We start from the raw sequence: 26,337 nt of genomic DNA, 5'->3' as shown, positions 1-26,337 counted from the left end.
CAAGGAGGGCCCAAGACGACCAGCACTTTCTAGTAGTTGCAGGAGGCTACAACTGCTCCGGTTTTCAGGAGTACCGCTTATCGTTTGCCGCTGGCACATTGCTTTACAGCTCCCTTGGCCTTTTGTCATCCCAGACTCACCCACATTGCAGTGGGCAGAGGTTGATAGGTTGATAGGTGGGCCTGCGCACTGTTGCGCCCACTGCTACTCCCAGATCCCCTGCCAAGTCAGCCCGGAGCCACAAGGTCCCAGTTACCATGTGTGCCACAAGGAGGCCCAGCAGGAGCCCTGGTGGCGAAGAGGCTTTGTATGGGTGGAAAAAGACTGATGCACAAGTTGCACTTCATTCACCACAAGGGCTAGCCAGCGACATGTTCTGAAAGCGAGAGGCAGCAAGCAGACAGGAAGTACACATGCACCTTCCCTCCAACTACTGCAACAGACACGTCACAACACCCTGAGTGCAGGGACACCACACACACACACACACACACACACACACACACACACACACACAGACACGGTTCTTACCTCAGAAATCAAACCCCAGGCCCCAATCCGACATCAGCTTTGGATTTGTGGAGTGTGCTGCCCTAGCAACCAGTGATACATTTCTAATCACGCCTCTGGTTTTCAAGACGATATGATTTCCCTTCGTGGATGCGGAAAAAGAAAAATGGCACCCGAGTGATCCCGGATTGTGCGGGAGGGCGGCGGGGGAAGGTCTTCTGTTCACTTGTTCCCTCAATTCTCTCCATTCTCTCCATTTCCTTGTTCTTCTCTTCCCTCCATTTCCTCAATCCTCTGTTCCCTTGCGTTCCCTTGTTACCCCATTTTTCCTCCAGTCTCTCATTCCTACATTCCCTGTGTTTCCCTAAGTTTTCTCCCTCTTGTTCCCTCCTTTTTTTCGTTCCTCTCTTCCCTCCGTTCCCTTTTCCTCCGTTCCCTCCGTTCCCTTGTCCCTCCATTTTCTCGGTCTCCTGCACTCCCTCGTTTTCCTAGGATCCGTCAGTGATGACGTCGTCACATCTTCCCGCTCGAAGGCAAATCTCAATCCACCAAAAACAGACGAGTTTCAGTTGTGTTTTTTCGCGTTTTAATTTCACACGCGCAGGACTCCGAACCCGCCTGATGTGATTGTGTTGTGTGTGTTATCACTGTTATTATGGTATGTTGCGTTAATATGTCAGAAATGGGGCTACCATCCCGTGCAGGGGGAAACACCAGGCACGCTTACAACCAGTTCTGCCTCTTTTATCTGAATATCTGCTTCCTGTTTCTGAAATATCATCTTCTTGCAGTCATTTTTTTGCTGCTTTGCAGCCAGCAGTAGATGCGTGTGTATGAGAGTGTGTGTGTGTGAGGTGTGTGCTCAATGTAGCGTGAATGGAAGGAGCCGCATAAATGTTTTAGGTGAGAAAATGTCACGAAGTCATGTGTCTGAGGGAGGGTCTATTTTAGTGTTTGGCTTGGTTTTGGTTTTTTTTGTTTGTTTTTTTTTTGACATTTAATTCCACACAGCGTTTCCTCCTGAGCTTCACACCCTCTGCAGGTGGATCCGCAGCTCGTCTCAAGAGTCCAACCCACAACCCAACCGAGAAGGTAAGGCATCCTGTTGGTCCAGTGACGACGACTAACCACCTCCTTAACAGTGATGTGGAAATGAATTTTAAAAGTCCTGCAGAAAAATCAATATTTACCCCCGTAGCGCTATCAGTTACATAGTATATATATATAATGTATATACAATTAGGCCAAGAAATATTTGGACAGTGACACATGTTTTGTTACTTAAGCTGTTTCTGAAAACATATTGAGGATACAATTATATAGTCAATATGGGCTTAAAGTGCAAACTCTCAGCTGTAATTTGAGAGTATTCCCATCCAAATTGGAGTAAAGATTTAGGAATTACAGCTCTACATTACATAGCCGCCTCTTTTTAAGGGATTAAAAGTAATCAGACAGTTGACTCAGAAAGCTGCAAAAACAAAAGAAAAATAACAAGGCTACATGGGCTCTTCCCTCGCCAACCTTTCATCAATTGAGCATTTAAAAAGTCCGGAACACATAACATGCAAAGGAGCTCAATGGAGGTGAAACAAACCATCCTGACGCTGAAAACAAAGAAGAAATCTGTCAGAGATTTAGCAGAAATTTAAGTGTTTGGTACATTCTGAGAAAAAAAGAGTGCGCAAAACTTAAGGCAGAAAGACCCAGAAAGACTTCAGGCAGTCATTGCCTGCAAAGGATTCTCAACAAAAAATTGAAAAGTAACATTTTACTAAGTCGCGAGCAGATGACAAGGCCACATGTGGAGTCCTGCAAGCATTCACACCTCTGGACAATTCAGGGTCTCCTGTGAATGTCAAATATGTATATCTTTCTTTGGGTTTTTTTCTTTTCTCTTTATTTTATTTTAACTCATCAAATTTAATTTAATGTGTTATAATTTTATTTTATTTGATTTTATTTTATTTTATTTTACTTCATTCTTCTTTTCCTTTAGGTTCACCCCTACAGGGGTCGCCACAGTGAATCAACCTTCTTCATATAACCCTCTTGAATTCAATTAAAATTTGTTGTAATTTTATTTTTATTTTTATTTTAACTTATCAAATTTAATTTAATTTACTATAATTTTATTATTATTTTTATTTTGTATTTTATATGTCTTATAGTTTTATTTATTTTAATTTATTTTATTTATTTTTTAACACCGTGTGGTGTTTCTCTGATGGACTCATTCCGAGAACAGATATATCTCACATGTCTCCTGGCCATTTTTTAATCTTTTAATCAAAGTGAAATTGATGTCACTGAGCAGAAGTTGTCTTTCTTCATCTTTTCCTTTGAGATGCTCCTTTCCAGAATCAACCTCCTCCATCCAACCTCATTCAAGATCCAATATTCAAAGCGTTTATCGGCACATGTGCAATGTAGAAACGTGTTTCCCTGTACGGTGAAATTCCTACTTTGCTTTCTGCAGTGCGTTGGAATATGTGCTGATAGGAAGCATGTAAACATGATTTTAAATATGATTATAGATATAAATGTGAACATTACAACAGAACAGTGAGTACACACAGTGCAATACGACGTTTTAGGGCAACATGGTGTGCAATCGGCAAAATGCATGTGCAAGGATGAGTTTAAATTAAGTGGCTGTAGACTTTAAATGTGCATCTTCTCTTATATTCTATCATCTTCCACTCCATCCTTAAATACCCCGGTTACCCCCCTCCTCTTGCATACTTTTCTCCACCAGAGCCAATCGTCTTTGCTAACTTTCACTGTCAGGTTCTACGCACACATTCATTGGACATCTCTATTTTCCGTTTACTCCTTTCATACTGGAAAAAAAAAAAAAAAAACCCCAACCACTGCACTTTCATTTTCCTCTTATGACGCCCAAAGTGAAACCCCCGCCTCTCTTGCCCTCCTCGGTCTTATCTGACGTGGACTTTGGCTCCCCGGCAGCAGACGGAGGGACCGAACCTCAGGGTTCCTTGTCAACTCCCGTTGTGAAGCCTTTGGACGTCTAACGAAGAAAACTCCTTCTCCGGCTTCAGCCTCACACGCCGTCCTCGTGGAACCCTGTTCTGATCTCCGTCCAGGGGCCCCATCGATGCCCTCCTTTTGTCAGAGGCAAAGCCTTCCTTTGTGAGAAAGCTCACAGTTAGCATTAGCCTAGCCGCAGGGTAACTCGGCTGAGGGATGTCCCAGGATGCACCTCTCCCAAGTCCCTTCACGGATGCACGATAACAACGTCATATCTTCTCCATCTTCTCCTGAGTCCTCAGGCGCCCGTCGCGCGGATTCTCGGGAACGTGTCTTGATCTGCAAGGTGTCTTTTAGGATTATTAAAGCGAGTAATGTACGACATCCCATCTTAGCGTGTAATTATTAACTCTATCGGTATTTGTAGTAGATGTTTTGTCCGTCTCAACCCACGTGCATTTATCTTTTTCTTCCGTTCGAGGCCGAAGGGCGCCCCTGTTAAGCGGAGATCTTTCTGAGGCTTCCCCCCAAAAGCAGCGTTTCCTCGAGTTCTTGCTCTATCGTGTCATTTCCGCTGTTAGCATGTTAGCATCGCGCGACTGGGATTAGGCTTTCCTCACCAATCGACATCCTGATGTTTCCTCACCCTCCCATCTCAGCATCGGATGGCGACGCTGCCGAGGTCGAGCTGTCACTCATTGACTGTTTTATCAACAAGCATTGGGATTTATTACCGATTATCGGGGAGGGACAGATGACCGTACTTGCGTGATGCTGCTATGGTGTGTGTGTGTGTGTGTGTGTGTGTGTGTGTGTGTGTGTGTGTGCACAGAAGTGTGTCTGTCACTGCGGTTTGGTCAAAGCAGTGAGAACAACTGTAATACCAGACTGCTGGAATGAATAAACAAGCAGAGCAAACACACACACACACACACACACACACACACACACACACACACACACACATACACATACACACCTGCACATGTCGATGGGCCCAGGCATACAATGGGGGGAAGGAGGTGTGTAGGACAGTGTGTTTTGCCACAGTGTGAGATGAGACAGGGAAAATGAAAGAGGAAAAGAAAAACGCAAACACCGGTTTTCATCTAATTTCTTTGAGTAGTCCCACCCTACTTTCACCCCCCAACCCCCGCTCGTCCCCTGCGCCGGTGCATGTCAGTCGGTTGGGGGTGAGGTGTTTTCCAAAGGAAGTTGTGAGGAGCATCAGAAGAAGGATGAGTCACATGACTGAAGATAGATAGATAAATAGAAAGACAGATACTGTACATAGATAGAGAAAGAGAGTTTCCATGTAAAAATTGATTTATTTTGTGTTTATAGTGTGTGTGCAGAAAGAGAGTGCAAAAAAAAAAACAAAAAACAAATGCAGCTTGAGCGTGAAGAAGGGGCGAGACATATGGAGTGGGTGGCAGTGACAATTGAAAAATACTGTTTATGAATTTAACAGAGTTCAGCATTCTTTACACACACGGGTAAGGTAAATATTTGGCCAAAGTACAACGTGTCATTTAAATTTTGTTGTGGACTGTACTTGTAAATGAAATCCATTCACCTATCCTTTGGTCTAAAAGTCCTCCATCTTCTTTTAGTTTTAAAAGTCTCTCTATCTCAATAGAGATTGTTCTTCAGGGAGGAAAGACACCCTTCATCAGTCCGATTCCAACAATACGCGATATTTATACATACAGGTTTATATATATATATGTATGTATATGTGCAGTCAGTAAAGGCAGGGGAGGCCGGGCCTCACCGGTCATCATGGGAAGAAAAAAAAAGCAAAATGAAAAAGTAAATTAAATGGTTATATTTACTCAGTGATTTGTACTATAAAGTTATTTTCCACTTAACTTTATCTCTTTTTTTTTTTCAAAATCGCTGAAAAGACAGTTCACATTTACTATTCAAATATGAAGAAGAGACGTCGTGCGTTGACACGGCAACCAGCTGAGCCCACTATGTATCGCACAATGATTATGCGAACTGTGCTGGCATGCTATGCACTAAGACCGTATTGCTGTCTATGTGTATGTCACTTAAAATATTCAAACACTTTTAATATACAAACTAAATTTCCATAGTTTGGCTGATGTGTATAATGTTTTCCGTCAACAACTGTAACGTGTTTCGTGTGCTGAGCGATCATAAAACGACTGCGAAGAGACCTGAAGTGAGGCACGCAGTAGCGGTGCCTCATGTTAGGGGGCACTGCTGATCCCAGGGATCCTTCTTACTACTCGGCTGCAGAATAATATGATTAGCAATAGCAAGCTACAGTAAACGTCAGTCACTGACGTCACTGCACCACTCTGTTTGAAAAGACCGTCTTATTTTCTGCGCCGTCGTTTGAAACAAATCGTTAAGCTCTGGCGCCGGTTGCGGTTATTTTCCATTGATAAATGTGATAGATATTGCCATTGAGAGGCTTATATATATATATATATATGCATATATAATCTTCCATTTTTGCAATCATGGTAAAATAATAGAAGCAAACAAACTGACGCCCCGCACTTGACTTTCTCTACTTGATTGTTTTTTTTTCGCGAGTATATAATAATACATGATGGTATTATTGTATGTGCTGCCCCCCCTTCAGTGAGGCAGCACAGTGGCTGCCTCTTCTGTGTTTAGTCCTGCTTATCGGCGGCTGAACTTCTGACTCAACTCCTCGCTCGTGCCTGCGCAATCGGAGAGGACACACAGGATTACGTGACAGCTGAGTCGTCTTGTTGACGCCTCACTCGAAGTCTTTCCCCTATATTTGAACAGGAAAATACACAAATTCAGAGAGCTGGAGGTAGATAGATGGATACAGGTCTGTCTCAGAATATTAGAATGTTGTGATGAAGTTCTTTATCTTCTGTAATGCAATTAAAAAAACAAAAATGACTTTTTCATGATATTCTAATATTTGGAGATATCATTTTTGAGTTTTCTTAAGATGTAAGCCATAATCAGCAATATTAAAATAATAAAAGGCTTGCAATATTTCAGTTGATTTGCAATGAATCCAGAATGTATGACAGTTTTGTTTTTGTAATTGCATTACAGAAGATAAAGAACTTTACCACAATATTCGAATTTTATGAGGCAGTCCTATAGATAGATAGATAGATAGATAGATATGAATAATAACACTACTTCTGTAGTTAGTGTAATAGATCTGTGCGTGTGTGTGTGTGTGTGTGCGTGTACGTGTGCGTGTGCGCGCGTGTGTGTGTGTGTGTGTGTGTGTGTGTGTGTGTGTGTGTGTGTGTGTGTGTGTGTGTGTGTGTGTGTGTGTGTGTGTGTGTGTGTGTGTGTGTGAGAGACAGACACACACGCTCGCGCGCGCGTGTGTGTGACACATAGTTGTGACCTCTCTCAGCATGGTGTTAGGTCTTCAGAGTCACAGTGCCATTGTGTCCTGACCTCTCACATTACAACCAGTCAATATTATGATGGACACACACACACACACACACATGCACACACACACACTTACACTATTCGTCCAGGTGGCCATTATTGTGTTGGGGCTGGGAGGTCAGGGTTCATCGCATGGGAACCTATTGGCTTTCCATTAGCAGTGAATTGCATTCATCAATATGTTAAACATGCATGCACGCACGGGCCTGAGCACACACACATGCACAAAGTCATCCGAGGTGTGTGTGTGTGAGTGTGTGTGTGTGCACCCCTGATGAACCATATCGCAAAAAAAAAAAAGGAAGTGTGCTGTCCGTCTTCCTTCTTTGCTGACCTTCTCCTCTGGAGGACTGTCTCAGATGTCAGAAGAAGAGGTCCATTGAGGTCTGAAGGGACCAGGATGCAGTCATCGCGGCCGGCGGCGGAGCGGCTCCTGCTTCCTCCTTTCAGCCTGGAGGTCTCTGCTGGGATTCCCACAGGAGGCCTTTCTGTATGTAGCCTTCATGTGTCTGCGTGGGGTTGTTTATCTCTAGTTACATGTAGCTACATGGGAATGAGAGGGTGAATGATCTCGTCAAGGAATTTTATTTTGTGTTCTATGTATAGCTGTATGTGACGAAAGCGGTATTTCTATTTCTTCATCGCTTCCTATCCGGGCTTCACTGTGGCTAAAGCAGATTTTCCTCCTGCAGGGACACACCTTTCTGGACCGTGCGCGTGACAGTAACCCTTTTGTCTCAGGAGTGTATGATATTTGTGTTGGCTTATTTCCAGGTAATTGCGCATCACGCTCAGAGATGTTTCTACATGACGTTTGACTGAGAGGGTGAGTTGTTGGAAGTCTGTCTACGAGGTGTGAATGGTTACAAGTAAGGACTTTCTAACTAACCCCCGAGGCTGAACGGCACAGTAAAACCTTAATGTTTCACTGGTGAGGCTTATTATGGGGTATATTATGGGGTAGCGGCTCATTTCTTTGCTTTCATACATACTGTGCGGTCAGACACTTTGAACAAGCAAAACCAAACAGCAAACTACGAGTAGGAAGTGATTCACAGATTGCACGATGACCGAGCACACTCACACTTAAAGTATGAAGTATCAATCCGCCTAAGCGCACTGGGAGTCTTGAAATCTCGTGGGGCGACCCAAGGAATTTTATTTTGTGTTCTATGTATAGCTGTATGTGACAAAAGCACTATTTCTATTTCTTCTATTATCAATCCATCGCGTCCTATCCGGGCTTCACTGTGGCTAAAGCAGATTTTCCCCCTGCAGGGAAACACCTTTCTGGACCGTGCGCGTGACAGTAACCCTTTTGTCTCAGGAATGCATGATATTTGTGTTGGCTTATTTCCTGGTAATTGCGCTTCACGCTCAGAGATGCATGCGGTACCTTCTACGTCTCAGTTTGATTGACAGCTGTAGTTTAGCCGTCAAACTACGTGTACGTTTGTATTTTATAGTTTTTAATGATGGCTTTTTATGTGTCTCAGATCCGTGTGGTAACTTCTACTCATGTGCTACATACATGGCAGTCTTGCCATTTTTGTTATCGATTTATTTGTTGGCTTATTTTTTCTATATATTTTACCTGAGGCTATCAGACTTTTTAATTCCTCTTCCTTCAGCCGAAGGGAATATTCAAATCTTTGTACTTTTTAAGACCTTAAAACACTTTATAGCCTTGGCTTTGACACTTTGACATTTTCATTTGTATTTCTTATGCTCCCTCCTTCCTACTATTATTTATTATTGTTATGTTTTACTTGAAACTCTGGCGCAACAATTTCCTTCGGGATAAACAAAGTTGTTGTTATTCTTTACATGCATTATTTACATAAATTTGAATATTTTTTTTTATTTTTCTCTTGTTTTAAATGATGGCTTGATATGAAAAGGATATTAAATATTAGCGAGTGAGTAACTGATACACAAACGTACAATATCATTATCAGTAATAATATTTAATTTCATTGTTATTACTGCTATTGCTTCTACTACTACTCCTACTATTACAATAAGGATAATGATAATAATTACTAATTTATTGTATTTATACTATATTTACAAATATGTACTAATAATAATATCAAATATTAAATATATGTATATATTTTGGTATCATTGTTGTTAATATCCTGTGTATAATTCTGTATAAATATAGCAAAATAATATTGTAGTATTACTAATGTCATTATTATCATCTTTCTTGTTATGCTAGCAAAATATTTTTACTCGATAAATGATTACAATACTCGTATAATCATAGCGAGCAAAGACATTTTTATTCCGTAATTATTTTTAAAAATGGCGATATATCAAAACAGTACAGCTTTGTTGTTTTTTTTTAAATCATGAAATAAAATCGCAAAATACAAAAACCATCACAGAAATTTATGACGTGTTTTTCTCGTGTTCACGGTCGTGCGAGGTCGGATCAGGATCATGTTACTGGGGGCGGGGCTATGACGTAGAAGCTGGGCGTGGCCTACGGCGCTTTATCCAGTTGTGAGGCAGCGTCGGGCTCACTCCAGCCGGAGGAGCGCTGACGCAGCGGAGCTTCTCTTCGTCTCTCTCTCACCACCGGCGGCTTCATCTCGGCGACCCGATTTCGGGCTCTGAAGCTTTCGCCCCGGGATTAATAATTGCATCAGCATTTTCTTTTATCTCTATTTCTTTTTTTTTTTCCGGGACTGAACTTCTTGCCCCTGCACACACATCGGATCCGAGATTTGGAGTTACTTTTTTTTTTTTCTTATTTAATTTTTTTTTTCAATCTTCCGTGTGATGTGTTGTTGCTAACATGCAGCCCAGGTGAGTTCAGACTGACATAGATATATGTATATATATATTTAAAAAATTAAACATGAGTATAAACCTAGAATGCACGCAGAGCATCGCGGCAGGGAACGCGTTTCTCTAATTGTAAAAGTTAATCTTTTTAACGGAAAGCGATCCACTTCTGAGATTTTCCTATTCCGATACCCGCATCGATCATCGTTCGACAGCATCGTAAGACAGCGTCTGCAGTTGCGGCGGGTGGCCGCAAGGGAGCGCCGGCTCACTTGAGCAGATGGAGCCGCTGTCCGAGCCGCAAAGCGCCGGTCCTTGTCGGCGTCGGTGACACCTGATCAGTCGCGGTTATTATGGGATGTCCCGGCGCTTCCCTCGCGATTTCCCCTCATTATTTTTTTTCCCCACCGGTTCATGTTGTTTCCCCCACGCCGCAAACAGGAAACGATACAAATATACACACACATATATATATATATATATATATATATATATATATATATATATGAGTATACTTCTCAGTTGGCTTTATTATTTTTTTTATTTCTGAAAAGTTCTCCGTCTCCACGGTGATTTGCGCAGTCACGGCCGCAAGACGAAAATAAGTAAATAAAAATAAAAATAACTACACTTCCGGTCGTATGAGTCGAGCGCCGTTGGTAACTTCCGGTCCTCCCCTCCCCCGCCCCCTCTCCGCTGACCCTGCCGCTGTGCTCCCACAGACCCGTTGCGGAACCGCCGCTAGTCCGCGTCCCAGGAGCCCCGGAGCAAACCTCCCGCCCGAAACCGGGTGACGACCGCGGCGCGGACGGGCACCGCCCACCACTACGCCGCTGGTCCAGCGGGTATCACTCCCTGGAGGGCGACCCGCAGCCGGCGGAGGCGCCGGTGTACGGTGAGCTAACACACCACCTCGTCTATCACCTGGAAGTTTGCATCCTCCAGGTGATAGACGGCACCATCCCACAAACTCTGGCCTGGTGTGATGTAATATTGCAGTAATAAGACAAACCCGGCGGCGGGTCCCGCTGTAAAAGTCAACTTTATTGACAATACTGACATACAGAATATAGCGTTCCCTTAAAGTAAGGTGCAAAAATGTAACTTCCTGTAAGGCGGTGCTTCTATGAGGGGGGAGACCCCCTGCAAGACCCCTTGTCGTGACCCCTTGACCCCTCAACGCCACCCGGCCCACTGCGATCAGTCAACCCATCGGTCAATGTATAGAAATATATAATCATGTTTACATCTGAGGTGTCTACGTTCACTATTCCACGTATTGCAATTAGGTCAAGACCAATGCTCTTTATTGAGGAAGCCTTGCAATAATCACCGCACCGCCGCCGCCGCCGCCACCGCCACCGCCTTATAATCTGTGTTTAGTTTGGTCCCGACAACACACACACACTCATACGGCCTGTGTACATCTGGGGTTATTTTCCCGCGGAGAAACACTCATAACTATGTAATAGTTATGAGTGTAATAACCCGCCTGCTAGGCATTAATGCTCTTGCAGATGCATTAATATTTTTGTTGCACTTCTCAAACAGTGTTTTCTTTCATTAATCACACCGCTTGGAGGGATTCTTGGCAAGTCTGGGGTTGAAAAAAATGAGATCACACACATTGTGTGTGGCGCGTCCCGTCAGACGGACGACAAATGAAAGATCTGATGGGTTTGATTGTCTCGCACCGCCTGTCAGTCATTTGATGAACTTTGGCTAGGTGTTTTATTGTCCTTCGACCTCCATCCGAACTTTCTCAGAAGGCTTTGCCCTGTGGCTCCTCTGCTCTTTCCTGTCCAAACAGTTTGGGAGTGTGTGTGTGTGTGTGTGCGTGAAAATGTGCACAAATGTATGCGTCATCTGCCGCCAGTCGCCGTCTCTGTCACAGCAAAAACATTTTCCCGCGGTGGGGAGATCACATCTACGCCGCTTTCCCTCCGGGCTAAGCTGGGCCCGAGCAGCTGATGGTTCTCTGCGGTCTGAGTTATCGGAGAACCCACATACAAACACACGCCCACACATACACACACATGCGTGTTTGTCTGGGACTTTGAGGACAGAAATAGTCCCTGTACACAAATCAGAATGATCGATGAGCGACATCACATGAGGACCATCTCTGGCCTGTTCATACCTGAAACCTCAAAATTGGTCGTACTCGGACTCTTACATGCCTTTTCATTCATTCATTGTCTTGCACTCGATGTTTCTTTATCCTGCCGTCCCAGCTGACATTGGGGAAGAGGTGGGGTTCAACTTGTACCAATCACATGCAGCCATGCATTCATACAAATCATATAGAGATGTAAAGCCATTACTCCGCTGGTTTATACCTCATGGATGACACACAACCATTCACTCTCATTCCCACGTCATATAAAATCAAGATTTTTAATTGTCATTGTGCAGGTACAGTGAAATTTTGCGATGAGAGCTCCCGCCTCAGAACACGTACAGGTTTTTATGAAAATAAATAGACACAACCACTCACCGTCTCGTTCACGTGTTGAATACAGACACACAACATTCACCCTATGGTTTCTACCGGATGTTTAGGGTCTGCAATGGACCTCCTGCCGGTTGCGGTCAAACTCCGTGACGGATCAGGGTTTGGCGAAATGACAGGGTGAATCGAATCCGCGGTCGGTCTCGGCCGTCCATGTTTTCTCACGCGATCTTGTGATGTTTTCTTTCGTCCGAGTTTGTTTATAGACGTGCTTCCCCGTCTGTCTCTGTCTTTCACAGCAGGTTATGTAATGATAACTCAGCGACTGCAGTCAATGCTCGGTTCATTATGTCATAACATATCAATAACAAGTGCGCACAGAGACGTAAAACCTGTTAAATTTACAACATCGTCTGCTCTGAGGCGACGGAGGAAAAGCTCCTGTGCTGAGTCTTTCGTCACTCAGGAGGAAAAAAAAAATCCTGCCCTTTGTAACACATAAAATATTTTAATGTTTGCTTTGTTTTTTTTTCTGTTTTTGAAAAAAAAAAAAAAAAAAAAAATTGAATTTACTCTTAATTTGTAATTGATAAAGATAATTTAATAGACCAACATTTAAATCAGGCACTGTATTTCCTGTAATTTATTTATTATTTAATTGTGTGGTTATTGTTCTTTTTTTTATTATTGGTGCAACTGAATTTGCTGTCCAATCTTTTTATTTTGTATTTGATACACCCTGAGATTTGTTACATAATCTGCTGGCGTTTGCGACCGTGCAGAGCAAAGTTGTTACACATTAAAAAAACATTTAAAAAAGGATCCCGAAAGTAGGTCATAAAAGCTAATTTGAATTCAAAACAAACCAAAGGCCAGTTGAGCAAAACGCTGCCCGCAGAGTTGCGCAACCCGCCTTCACACACTCACGTCTGAAGTCAGGAAAACCAGCAATTAGCTCGACCCGGGGAGCAGCGGCGATGTCTGGGAAATGTAGTGTTGAGGGATTGATTGTAGCGCAGCCAAACAGGCGCTGAAGGAGGAGAGATATTAAAAAAAAAAAAAAAAATCAGTGTGAGTCGCTGGCGGCGGATGCATCGCCACCTGCATGCGCTTCCACGCCACGCCTGCAAGCTGCTGGTTTTGGTGGACAACATAATCGCCTGGAGGTGTTTCTCATTTACGCCTGTTGCTACAAGGTGTGTGTGCATGTGACACACACACACACACGCCTGGACAAGCGCGCTGTGTGTGTGTGGCAGTTTCAGCACAGCCTCCTGTGTGTTGCAGGCCCCGCCAACAGGCCCTCTAGGCCGCGGCGAAGCAACGCAGCAGGGGACATGCAGGCGGTGGACATCGGACGGCAGCTCCGAGAGATTGGAGACGACTTCAACCGCCACATTCAGAGGGTGAGCCTTCGCAGAACACGCACGCGCACGTGTCTGTGTGTGTGTGTGTGTGTGTGTGTGTTGCTCAGCTGATGCCACGAAGCAGCTGCTCGGCCGGCAAAAAAAAGATGTGAGTGACAGGTCCCGCTTTCCCCGAGGCGTGTTTTCCTTTCTTAATTTATTATTTTTTGGGTCAAGTTCGTCACAAACAACAACATGACCCCCCACCCCCACCCTTTAAACCAATTTTGCTGCATTGTCCTGATTCGTCAAGTCATTTTTCATCCAGTCAATGATTTGCATTCATGAGAAGAAAAGAAACAAATGGATTCATGTCAGTGACAAAGTGCTCCAAGGGATGGGGATGACTGAGTGCTTATGTGTTTGTGTGTGTGTGTGTGTGTGTGTGTGTGTGGGGGGGGGATCCTGTCTGACCAGCTGCTTGTTTCCACGGGGCCTGGGGCGAGGAAAATATAAAAATACATAAAAATTGAATCGGAAAAATATCCGAGCGGGCGGCCAGGAGCTGCAGAGAAATCCAGATGTCACACGAAGAACCGCGGCGGGTAACGAAACACCACCGGGAACAACAACAACAACAGGGCGGGACGACCACCCAAACAGAAACATGGCGGTTTGCGCAAAATGTTTTAGCGCGAGCCAGAGAGATGATATCTAATACAACGGTGACACATTGGTCTGATGACACTTGCAGGCGGCCTTCTGCCTCGACCCTCTGGGGTGAAAGGAGATAGAGAAGTTGCAACAGGGCTATTAATGCTAATAGCAGAAGCGCTAGCATGCTAATAGCATGAGTATAGCTTCAGTATTGCTAAACGGCTGGCGAGACGATTGAGTCGTGTTAGTGGTGGTTGATGCCTCCGCCGCCGAGCTGGATATCATAACCGTAGTGCTTGCGTGAAAATCAAAGTGTCGTCAGGGCCTCTCGGATCCGGGCGCCGATCCGTAGCTTCGCGCCGGCGAGCGCGGCAGAACGCGCCCACGCGGCTAACATGTGCCTCCCCCCCCCCCCGGCCAAACAAACCTCAAACAGGAAGTCGCCGTTCCTCCTTCTGCATTGGCTCTGCGTCGTTCTGGTCGAGTCACGCACGCTGGAGGAGGCGTGTCGCTCACGTGCGCCTGCCGAGCGCTGGAGCAGAATCCGGAGTCCGCTGTCTGAATCGCAGGAAACGGGTGGGCGGCAGGAGATAATAGCAACGCCTGCGATAAGCCGGGCCTGTGACTCAGCACTTTATTTGCACAACACAGAAGAAAATAGGAAGGTGGATCTATGTGTGGTTGTTTATTGCAAAGTCTAAGCCAAGCAAATCACAACCTGGTTGTCCGATACATTCAGACAACGGGTGTCGTCGAGCTTCCAAGAAGCGCAGGCGGGATGGGAAGTGGGAGGAAGGACAGGTGCATCATGGGATATCCTTCGGTCTTTAGCAGCAAGGGAAGCTAGGCTAACGCTAACTAGCTTTCTTAAAAAGAAAGCCTATTCTAAAGTAAGGAAATGATGTTTGCCTCCCAGATGGAGGCCCAGAAGATGGAAGTCTCCAGAAAACTGGGTTACAGATTTATGTGTGTGTGTGTGTGTGTGTGTGTGTGTGTGTGTGTGTGTTGTTGCAGCAGAACAGTGTGGAGGCGGTGGAAAGCGGAACGTAGACACTTGTTCCCCATTCGCCACTGCCAGGTGCCGAGGTGAACAAGTGCACGGGACGGGTTGCTCATAATGGCGGCGTCGGGTCCCGGCGGTTTACCTGTTGCGACACGCGTTGCGGCGGGTTAAGCGGCTGCAGGCCCTCACAACAAGTCCTCCCGACTCAGAACGCCGGCGCCGTCTGAAGAAAGAGACGTCCCGTCTGGGTTCAATCGGCCCCCGAGATTTGATTTTAGAATCAGATGTAGTAGAGTTAGAAAAACGGAATGGGAAATGATCACCGAATTGTAATTGGACGTAGAGCCGCAGCCCTGATTGGCCGGGGCTGCTTTCCCTTTAATTTGGAGCTGTTGCCTATTTGCTCATGTACTGACTCATGCCCCCTCCGCCCGGGTTTCGGGGGGGGGGGGGCAGTTCAAGGCAACGCCGCGGCGCCATCAGCCGAGATGAGCTTTTCTTGAAAAACAGCCCCGACCGGTTTTGTTTGCCGAGCTAGAAAGCAGACGCTCGGGACGGACGTCTCCTGTCCGCGACGTCACGGCGGCTGGCCGACATTCTGCCCTTCGTTCATTCATTGACTGGGGCAAGAGGTGAGATTTAACCGCTGTCCACTTTCTCATTCACACATCATAGAGACACATGCAAACATTCACGCTCTCATTTATACGTCAAATATAAGCATGCAAACGTTTACGCTCGTTCTCGCTCCAGGTGATTCTCCCGGTCGGAGCCTCTGTTAGCAGAACTTGTTTGTAGATGTCGGTGAACGGGCAGCGCGCTGTCCCCCCGCAGGCTGTGGAGGATTTTAAATGCGTCATATAATCAGTTACAACAAACACACACGCACACTGTAGCATCGGAATCCAATCGCCATGGTAACACCCCTTGGTCCTGAGCATTGACTTCTTGTCCCTTCTCTCCTCATTGAACTCCTGCCGCTCTTTCTCTCCCTGGTTAAACATTTACAGTGTGTGCGCACGCTTGTGTGTGTGTTTGTTTTCAAACATCTGTAAATGTGTTCAGCGGTGTCCCTGTGTGTGTGTGTGCGTGCGTGCGTGCATGCGTGTGTGTGTGTGTGTTATGGCAGCTGAATGTCCGTGACAGTGTGGATTCATTATTGCTCAGCCGTGTGGTTAAAGGGCTCTCAGGGAGCGAAGCGCAAGGTCTAATTTTCGGGGGAGTGCACGCACACACACACACACACACACGCACACACACACATCTTTCAGTCGCCGCTCCGCAGCTTTCTCATGGGCTTTAGAGGGAATTTAAGTGCCAACTTGTGCTGTCAGTCCCTGTGGATTGTGTCTCTATCCATTTCATAACAACCTAACCAAATCCCAGACGCTGAAAGCCAGGATTTCTAGCCAATTGGACATAGCGTGTAATTAACCCGGTCACGTGACATGCACACACACACATACACGCACGCGCCGCGAGGCCAAAAACACACGTCCCCTCATTGTTTGGAAACACGCAGCTGTAAAATCGGGGGGGATATTTATTCGTTCTGCTCTGTAATCCCTGTGAAATGACCGATTTAAGAATCGCAACGTTGTCAGTCGGATTACATTCATTCATTCATCACCAGACCGCTGATCCGCCGGAGCCCGTCCCGGCTGGGATCGGGCGAGAGGAAGGGGTTCGCCCTGGGCCGGTCCATCGCAGGGCCACACACACCTTTCACCCTCTGGTTTATGTCGTAGAGACGTACAAGCGTTCACCCTCGCACCGCCGGCTCCCATCACATCTCGAGATAAAGTGGAATCACCAACGGTGGCTTGAAGCCGGGCCTTCACGCTTGTTTCCAAGGATGAGGCATAAATGACACTGTTTCTCTGCTGCCTGGACACACATGCACGCACACACACACACACACACACACACACACACACACACACACACACACACACACACACACTCATTCTGTGCACCCAGGCTTTATGATCACGAAGGGGGTTTGTCATGTGAATAGAGGTGAAAGTTAGAAGGACGCCGCTTCTCCACCGATTGGATGCCCAATGGTTGCAACCTGGGTATGTGAGGAGTCATCGTGAAGCTATGTGTGTGTGAGTGTGTGTGTGTGTGTGCGCGCCACACTTATTTTGAAAAGCAAGGAGTGTGTCAAGGGCTTTTCTTTGCGGCATGACGCAGGAGCGAGGGAGGTAGCATCTCAGAGGCCGAGCCAGTTTGTGTTGAGTGTGTGTGTTTATGTGTGTGTGTGTGTGTGTAGCCTTGTTTGGAGAGCTATTTTTGCCAGGCAGCATAGTAAGTTGCGGTGAACAAACAAAATCACATGAGCCCTTTTTTCTTTTTTTTTTCTCCTTTTTTTTCCTCCTCCTTCCAAAACAGGCTGAATCAATGTTTCCACTGTGAAAACAAAGAGTGAAGAGGAGTGAGAACTCCTCAGCGGTGGCAGGAACCTCGTATTTGTAGTCGAGTCCAGCTGAACTGCAACTAGTTTAACAAACTCCCAGTAGGAGTAATACTTCCCCAGCACGAGCGCCAAAATAAACAAGAGGGGAAGCGAAGGAATGCAGGTGGAAAGATGAAAAAGGGAATCTGCTCTCAGACAGAAGAAGCCTTGTGCACCGGTCGGTCGCTTCCACCTCGCCGCGAGACCGGCCGACTTTTCTGTTTCCTCCGAAACACTCGCAGGAGGTTCCCAGGAGAACCTAAAGTGTCCAGACATGTGAATCGCTCAATGAAAAAGCAACGGCGGACTTAAATCAAATCCACACGGGTCAGTCTTTAGGTCAGGGTGAGCGGAACGTCCTCAAACGCCCCGCGTAACCAACCTTGAAGCCGAAGCAGACATCCCAGCAGCCCGACTCTTGGGACTAACGCGATTGGTCTCGCCGTGTTGGATGAGGTCAGGACGCCAATACGCAATGGAATCCAGGGCGACCACAGTGTTTCCTCTTGCAGAGCTCAGCGCAGGGCGAGAGCCGCACGAATTGTAGGTAATCTGCCGTTAGCGTCTCTGTGATTGGTCAAATTCACTCCTGGTGTTTTGGTCTCTGAAGGGGCCGTTATTTCAGGCGTTTTTTTTTTTTGGGTGTAAATATGATGGCAGATATTATTGCGTTTCCTTTTCAGTCACTCCGAGGTATCACTTTGAGCATCAGAAGTACTGAAAGTCATCTGGCTTCAAAACACGTCTGTTTCTATTTGCAGTTGAAACCTTTCATTCTGCCTTTGAAAAACATCCCATAACCCCTGAATCAAGACGACGGCAATTCCTGTAGCGCATCCTCTGTCTTCGATCGTCTATTAATATCAGTCACTGCAAAGCCTCCCAGCGCGGGTGAAGTCTAATGAAGAACGACGAACGAAGTTCTAGGATGTCGTGGAGCCTGTAGATTGGCCCGATGACGCCTTCTCGAGGAAGTTTCTAGACATCGGATAGCAAAGAAAAACAAACATGCTAGCTCGCTAACAGTCTCAGCTAACCTCATACCCTCTGAGTCACAGGAACGCGTCGATGGCCCTGAGAAGATTCCCCGAAACGCCATTCAACTTCACTTCCACCCTAGTTGCGTAGTTGGAGACGGCTCATCGGCACTCAGACGCAAGCTGGATGTTTTTACCAAACCTGCCAAGAGTTGAGTAGCAGTAAACGTAGATATTGGTCAGATGTCATGACAGCTGTGTTAAACCACACGCATCAGTCTGAACTCCTCCCAGGTGCACCACATCCTCCTCTCGCGACGCTAATGCTTCTTTTTTTCTCCCCTCTCACTTTTAATCCGCTCCCCTCAGCCTTAGATGTTGAGTAAGAGGAGTACTTCGACCGCAGTGCTGATTCTTCTGCGGGGGGGGGGGGCAGTGACAGCTGTTGCCATGCAGATTTATTAGACTTGGCGGGAGAAATGCTGCAAATCTGGGAGGTGCGTGTCAGTGTCGAAGAGCGACTCAAACCCCAGGAGATCCTCCTTCCCCAGACTGTTTTGGAACTACAATGTATTTGCGCCCCAGCTTGAACATGACCCAACCAGTCCACCAGCACACGTGTCATGTCTGGACAACAGAAAATCTGCTGATCCAGTGAACTTCTATTTCAAACCGCAAAGACAACCCCGTCTACCAAAACAAGCGCAACGGTCCGGCGGCTTGGGCTCGGTTGGTGGAGCACGTGTTCCTGCAATCAAAGGGTTGGAGGTTTGATTCCCGCCTCCTCCTGCCTGCATGCCCAAGTGTGTTAGCTTGCTGTCAATGGCCTGGCTAGCACTATGTAGAGTTACGTAGTGGCATACAATCGCGGGTTTCTAATGAATCTCCATGTTTTTGGACCTTGGGAGGAACATAGTGGAACCTCATGTGGAAACGGGGTAACCATGGAGACTCCACACACAAAGGCCTTCTGTCGGAATCTAACCAGGGATTTTCTCGCTGTGAGGCAGTAGCGCTCACCACTGTGCCGCCCCATAAATAATTTAAGGAGTTAAAATTGACAGTAAATGTCATCCCCACCTTCCGGACAGTGGATTTCTATCTTGTCAAGTTGCGGTTTATATTTATCTTCAGGGTCGCAGGTCAGCACAGGAAACTGCGGGCACTCCTTCTCCGGCGTGACACAAAAAGCCCCGTCATCTTTGACCCATGTGTTTGTCAGAATGAGAAGCAGATTGATCGGTCGTGGAGTCTGACAGCCTTTCCTCCTCCAGTGGTTTCTTCGGTTTGAATGGAAACTTTGATATCCCTCCCTCACTCCTGAAGATCACTTATTTTCCAAATTGCTCCAGGGCAGACGGCTCACTCTGTGCCAGTCGACGTCCGGAAGGGATTGTAACAATCCTTCCGTCCAGGCCTTATTTTAAGGCCTTCACGCTGGAGCGGGGGATGAGTGTTTCCTGCCCTTTCAAAAGCCACATATTTACAGTTGAAAGGGTACAATTTTTAACTTTTGTCTTCGACCCTTTTTATTTATCTGGAGACGACAGCAGAAGTCGCATCCAATACTCAAGGCGCCAATCAGCTGGTCGCCACATTTAAGGCTAATTTCTCCTCAGGCTACGTCCATTTCTAGCATGGTTGGACGGGGCGGACAGTGGCGGCCATCAAATCCAGGGCAGCATGTGGGTGGAGAATAGTCTTCATCTTCTTCTTCTCTGTTCATTTTGCCGGTCGCCTTCGAGCATACAGTGCAAGTACAAGTTGAGGCCTCGCTAACGTAAACAAAGTGTTGTCGGCTCTATTTGGGTAGATTTTAGTCACTTTTCTCCAGTGGCGAGTCCGTGGCGGTTCCCGAGAGGATGTTTCTAGACATGTCATCGCTAGCAGGTATTGTTAGTCGCTACAATGAAGGGAAGATAAACAAACAAAAGAGACACCTGTGTCAGTCTGCGGCGGCGAACGCTACACTTTCTTTATGTAATGTAACTGACTGTACAGCTTGCTAGCGAGACAAGACGCAAACCTGCCAGGCTAATCCACAACACGCACACGAATGTGAAGATACATGTACACTAATAAACAAACTGACACGGGAAATCACACCTGGAGCCGAGTGTGGCCGGTGTAAGGAGAGACCCTGGGCAGGATGTTGTGAACTATACTTACCTGCTTCCTGTGGATGTAAACATACAGCATATGTGTCTGGTGCCTCTTTGATTTGAGGCCATGAAAGGGACCCCGGGGCAACGGCGGCGATCTGATATATGCATCGCACTCAGGACAGAAACGTCCCGGTCTCGAGAGGGTTATCCACGCTATTGTTTACATCGCTTTCGAAATGGATGGCTAATGTTTTAAGTGAACTTTCATCCAGTTCCTGAAAATAGAATAGTGAAACAGGAAGTATCTAAAAACCACAAAATGCAGTTATTTACAGTAAACTACAGAATTAGCATTAGCTCATTAGCTGTCCACAGTCGTTGTACATATGAACACACTATCATGAATTCCTCGTTGCTAGCGCGCTATCTAGCAGGACCCCAGCTTTGATACTCCACGTCCTCCACATTGTGTCTTCCACGCCATTGGACTGGAGACTTAAGGCCTCTACATCCTCCGCCAGAAGCAGGGAGTTTGTCTTTGTCGTTGTTCCTGTCGGATTCCCACAATGCTTAGCGCACATGACATATGGGCGGGGCCTATGAGGACTTCCGGGAGTTACGTGCCGGAGTTTCCCATGAAATATGAAAGTTCACGACCAGAAAGAACTCTCTCCCGGGAGCTTCTGACTGAGGATGTTTGGTTCCGTTTGTAGAGATTTGAGATTCCACACCTAATCGCTAATTGCCAGAAATAGACTATCTTTGGGCAAGACACCCCAAGAGTTGCTCCTGATGTCCTGGTTGGCACCTTGCATGGTCTGCGTGTCAGTGTGTGTGTGAATGGGCGAATGCGATCGAGTGTAAAGTGCTTGAAATCACGAGGTGTGAAAGTGCTGTATGTGGAGACTGTTTACCGTCGGACAAACCAGAAATACCCTATCTTTCTCACCCAGAGTCACAAGCCACTATTTCCAGGGCGTAATTTACGGTAGTTTTCGTTTCTGTTTTCCACTCAGCTGCCTCGACGTCATCGTCTGCATTTCATGCTTCTCTCTGATTACGAAACGTGTCCTCTCTGTCTCGTTTGTATTTCAGAGGGAGGCACGAAGGCATGGACAGCACGGCATCCAGCCCGACCACCTGCGCCTGGTGCCGGGCTTCCTGCTCTGTGGGGCCCTCCTGCTCCTTGTGATTGGATGGCGCTTTCAAGACGACATGTTCCACAGCCAGTTCCACTTTCGGCTCTAGAAGATGGGAAACCCAGCAGAAGTAGCATCTTCAACACTGAAGTTTTCAGGAACCCCACATTTTCCCTGGTTTAAAGCTGGACAACCCTGGTCTCTCCCTGTCTCAGTTTCGATCCAGACCAGGGATCCTCGTCACTAAGAAGCCCAAATGTTTGGACCCGTCTTTCCCTCACGATCCCGGAGCCTCTTTGACGCCACCAACGAACCGGAACTTGGCAATCATATCTGCCGGGCTGGAAGGACATGCCACTCCCAAAACCTTCTCGGAAGATGATACCTTCAGACATTCCAAAGTGCCTTTTGCGGTTTTGTCTTGCTTTTCGCATCCATGGGCTTTCTCTTTTCGGGTCATACCATCACAAGGCGGCTCCGAGCTCCTCATGTGGTAGTGAAGGTATCTGGATCCGGTCTGCTCAATTGCCCCTTCTTCCTGTTTGCACCTGACAAGATGTCACAAGGGACCTCACCTTCCCCGTCACCTCCCGGTGTAGTATTAACCGCACTTAAGACCCATGTTGGAACCAGCAGCTTCAATGCTTCACTTTATGCCCAATATTTTTGGTCCAAAATAAAAAACCCCAACCATGATTGGCTAAGATCGTAGATAATGAATGAATGAATGAATGAATGAATGAATGAATGAATGAATGAGTAAGATTCGGACCAATCCGTTCAACTGGGTTGAAAACATGACGTGTCTCGTGGATCTGGGTTGGAGGACCGAGGGTCTTCAAGGCCAAAGTGTGCAATCAAAAAGAGCTTCACAAACAAATCCCACTGAGGAGCAGATAAAGGTTGAATCATCACTCCTAGGAAATATTTGACACCCTGTCGCCACCTTTTATTTTTCTACTCGAAAAAATACTTTGCGACAGGCAAATGTCAAATATTTAGTGCGATTGGTCGGTTGGCGCAGAAGTGTTCTCCTACCTACAAGAGAAGTTCGTCGGCCATTATCAGCATTTTAGAAGAAGGTTTCGCCAATATTAAATCAATTCGAAAGGTGACATGTCCACCATCCAGCAACCGAAAGGGACTGGATTCCTACAAAATCACATAATCCCGTTTTAAGAGCGCGGTGATTCACAGGCGACCGCCAGCTCATAAAAGAGGCCCAGGGAGGAAGCTAAGCGACGAGTTGACTCCGAGCAAAGTGAAGGATTTCTACCCAAGGTTAAGTGTTGGGCAGAGAAACGGCGTTTTCCCCACGGCAGACGGTGAGGAGATCTGACTCACCGGTCGGCCAGAAAAGGCCTTTTGGTCAGGGAGGTTCGTCGCTGCTCCTTGTGGTCAACTGGAGAAAGTCGCTCTAACGGAAGCGAGCAATTTGAGTCGTGTCTTACGTTCTTGTGTCGGGTGTCGTCTGCCCTCCGGCCCATAGGGGGCAGTAGTGATATCGGCATGCCGCCTTTTGCCTTCGTCGCGCGAAGCCCGGTCTAAAACAAGAGAAACACAACCGTAGAGACATTTGACGTGTCTGGTTTTAGATTTGTCTGGTTAGCAGGTTACGTAGCCACCTGCGTGCGGTCAATGTTTGTGAATTTCAACACGGTCGTGCCATATCAAATCCAACGTGGCTGATCTCGCCCCATCGGAAAAGGTTGCTGCGTCTGCCCTCGATCGCAGGGGCGGGGGTAAAAAGCCATATGGTCGTGAAATTAGCAAGACGTAATTGATGGGGTGGAAGAGTCCAACATTTCACTCCTGTGTCTTCAAAAATAGGAACGCGCCATTCTTTCACACTTTCCCCCCGGGCAGGGACTGAGCGTGAACGCCAAGATATCCGGCCAGAATGAGTTATTTTTACTTGGCTGAGTTTCACAGGTCCTCAAGAGGACAATGTTGGAGAGGAAAAGCGCCACTAGAAGGTATTACTACTGAGTCCTGATTCCTGATTGAAAAAAACAAACATTGCTAGATGAAATACTGTGATTTGGGCGAATCAGGCATCAGGAGGGGAACCCAGACACTGATATAAGCATGAGTTTTAATCCAAAGATTGTACTAGGGAGGGGATACCAAAGTCCGTGAGCCGAATCACGTGACTTCTAAACGGAGTTTCGGGAGTTCTGTTACGATCGAGTCTAATCTCTTAATCGCTGCCCTTTCGCTCGGTTGGTTTACCAGCCGGGTCTGCGGAGACGCACTTGGCCATGTTTGCACAGTTGTGTCAACAAGAAAGCGCCGCGGACAACAAGTGAGACCGGCTTTCACTGCGCCCGAAGTCCCGACTCACTGATTCTGTCATCGCCGCTTTTATGTTTTAATGCCATCAAATTAGCACGCCGGTGGAAGGTTCGGGGGGAACGTTTCACACGTCCTACGAGCGGGAAAGATTGGGACACCGACCCAGAAGCAAACCTTTGTCCATATCTTAAAGTGAGTGACTCGTGGCTGTGGAATGGTTCCCTTCCTTACCTCTAAATCCCAGAAAAGCCATGTTTGTTGGAAAAAAAAAGTTTGGGATTTTTTTTTGAATGTAATTTGATGGCACTGTTGATACCAAAACAAAGTCCATTCAGTCTTCAAGTTACCAAAGGCTAACCTAGCAGTTTGTTGCCACTGTTCCCTTTAGTGCCAATATGCAGGAACCAATTACCGTCGATAGATGCCGTTTTGAATAAAAAGATATTTTTTCTGTCCGAAACTGGCGTTCATTCACGGGCTGTGGTTCTGGTAAAGCGTTCATTCATGCCCGATGTCCTTTGCGTTCGTTTCCTGTGTAATCCTCCCGAGAAAAAAAAAACGGTACAGAAACAATGACATGACATCAAGCCACCCTTTTCGCCCAAAAATGTATCTAGCTCGGCCTTTCCTGTGCGCACGTTTATTTCCGATGCTGTGCCGTGTGAAACGACAACACCTCATTTTCAGAGTACTGTACTCAGAGTGTCAGAGGATGGGGGCGTTGCAATCCAGAGGGAGCTCCATCACATTCAGGGTTTTTTCTTACTATCAGCGGTGGTGATGCTCCTCGGGCTGCCGATCGGATTGTTACGAGCTGCACACCAGAAACATGTATCTCTGTCCTATAGATTCAGACGCAACGCGCTTTCTCTCGCAAAAAATATCTTTATATATAAATATCATAGATTTCCAAGAAAACCAGAACCAGTTCCTTTGTAGCGCCGCATCTCTTCTTGTTAATGTTTGTTGTCCTGTAATTATCTGTCTTTGCACACCAAAATATAGTTTTACATTCGTTTGAATGGTTCACTGTGCTTTTAGAATTGAAGAATAAAAACCTTTTTTCACATTTCTAGATCTTGTGCATCTCCTGTGGTCTTTAATGCGCTGTATCTTTGTCAACGAGCACCAACGTATGCAATAAAAGTACATAAAGTATCAAGCAGAAGTACTCATGCAATGTAGCCTTCTTCTTCTTCTTCTTCTTCTCCTTCATATCCTCTCTCACTACATCCATAAATCTTCTCTTTTCTCCACCCATTCCAACCTGCTTGGACCCGTCTCTTCACCTCTTTTCCACACTCTCCGTTGCTCTGGACTGTTGACCCTAAGTACCTGAAATCCTCCAGCTTCTTGATCTCCACTCCTGTAGCCTCACCGCTCCACCCGAGTTCCTCTCGTTCACACACATATATTCTGTCTTGCTGCGACTAACTTTCATTCCTCTCCTTTCCAGTGCATACCTCCACCTCTCTAGATTTTCCTCTACCCGTTGTCTGCTCTCACTACAGATCACAATGTCATCTGCAAACATCATGGTCCATGGGGATTCCTGTCTAACCTCATCTGTCAGCCGATCCATCACCATAGCGAACAAGAAGGGGCTCAGAGCTTATCCCTGATGGAGTCCCACCTCCACCTTGAACTTCTCTGTTACCCCTACAGCACACCGTACCAGTATCTCACAGCTAGCATACATGTCCTGCACCAGTCTAACATACTTCTCTGCCACTCCAGACTTCCTCATACAATACCAGAGCTCCTCTCTTGGCACCCTGTCATATGCTTTTTCTAGGTCTACAAAAACGCAATGTAACTCCCTCTGGCCTTCTCTGTACTTTTCTATCAGCATTCTCAACGCAAATACTGCATCTGTAGTACTCTTCCTAGGCATGAAGCCATACTGCTGTTCACAAATGCTGACTTCTGCTCTCAGTCTAGTTTCCACTACTCTTTCCCATAACTTCATTGTATGGCTCATCAACTTTATCCCTCTGTAGTTGCCACAATTCTGCACATCCCCTTTATTCTTAAAAATAGGCACCATCACACTTTGTCTCCATTCTTCAGGCATCCTCTCACTCTCTAAGATCCTGTTGAATAATCTAGTCAGAAAATCTACCGCTGCCTCTCCTAGGCACTTCCACACCTCCACAGGTATATCATCAGGACCAAC

The 26,337-nt window shown here is 46.3% G+C and overlaps 1 protein-coding gene across 2 annotated transcripts; it reads left to right on the top strand.

Annotated features, from left to right (window-relative positions):
* Window positions 1–9,477: 9,477 nt before the first annotated feature.
* Window positions 9,478–25,238, top strand: LOC147236746 (uncharacterized). 2 transcript variants are annotated; one of them, XM_086173448.1, is made up of 5 exons: window positions 9,478–9,750; window positions 10,452–10,624; window positions 13,469–13,587; window positions 21,823–21,996; window positions 22,082–25,238. In XM_086173448.1, the coding sequence occupies exons 1-4, from the start codon at window positions 9,740–9,742 to the stop codon at window positions 21,973–21,975; spliced, it is 456 nt and encodes a 151-aa protein (XP_086029574.1). In that variant the 5' UTR covers window positions 9,478–9,739; the 3' UTR covers window positions 21,976–21,996; window positions 22,082–25,238. The 2 variants fall into 2 exon arrangements, with proteins under 2 accessions (XP_086029574.1, XP_086029564.1); XM_086173438.1 differs by having other exon boundaries at window positions 21,823–25,238.
* The last annotated feature ends 1,099 nt before the right edge of the window (window positions 25,239–26,337 follow it).

This window comes from Fistularia commersonii, chromosome 2 (assembly GCF_037954325.1).
Source record: "Fistularia commersonii isolate RoL2024-O1a breed Wild chromosome 2, RoL_Fcom_v1.0, whole genome shotgun sequence".
Lineage (NCBI taxonomy): Eukaryota > Metazoa > Chordata > Actinopteri > Syngnathiformes > Fistulariidae > Fistularia > Fistularia commersonii.
Note: the sequence above shows the minus strand (reverse complement) of the source record. Positions and strands in the feature narration are given on the sequence as shown.

What these genes read in the sequence shown, in the direction of transcription:
- LOC147236746 (XM_086173448.1), top strand. An exon ending in GGCGGAGGCGCCGGTGTACG is followed by an intron (nt 10,625 to 13,468) that starts GTGAGCTAACAC and finishes TGTGTGTTGCAG; the next exon opens with GCCCCGCCAACAGGCCCTCT. An exon ending in TCAACCGCCACATTCAGAGG is followed by an intron (nt 13,588 to 21,822) that starts GTGAGCCTTCGC and finishes TTTGTATTTCAG; the next exon opens with AGGGAGGCACGAAGGCATGG.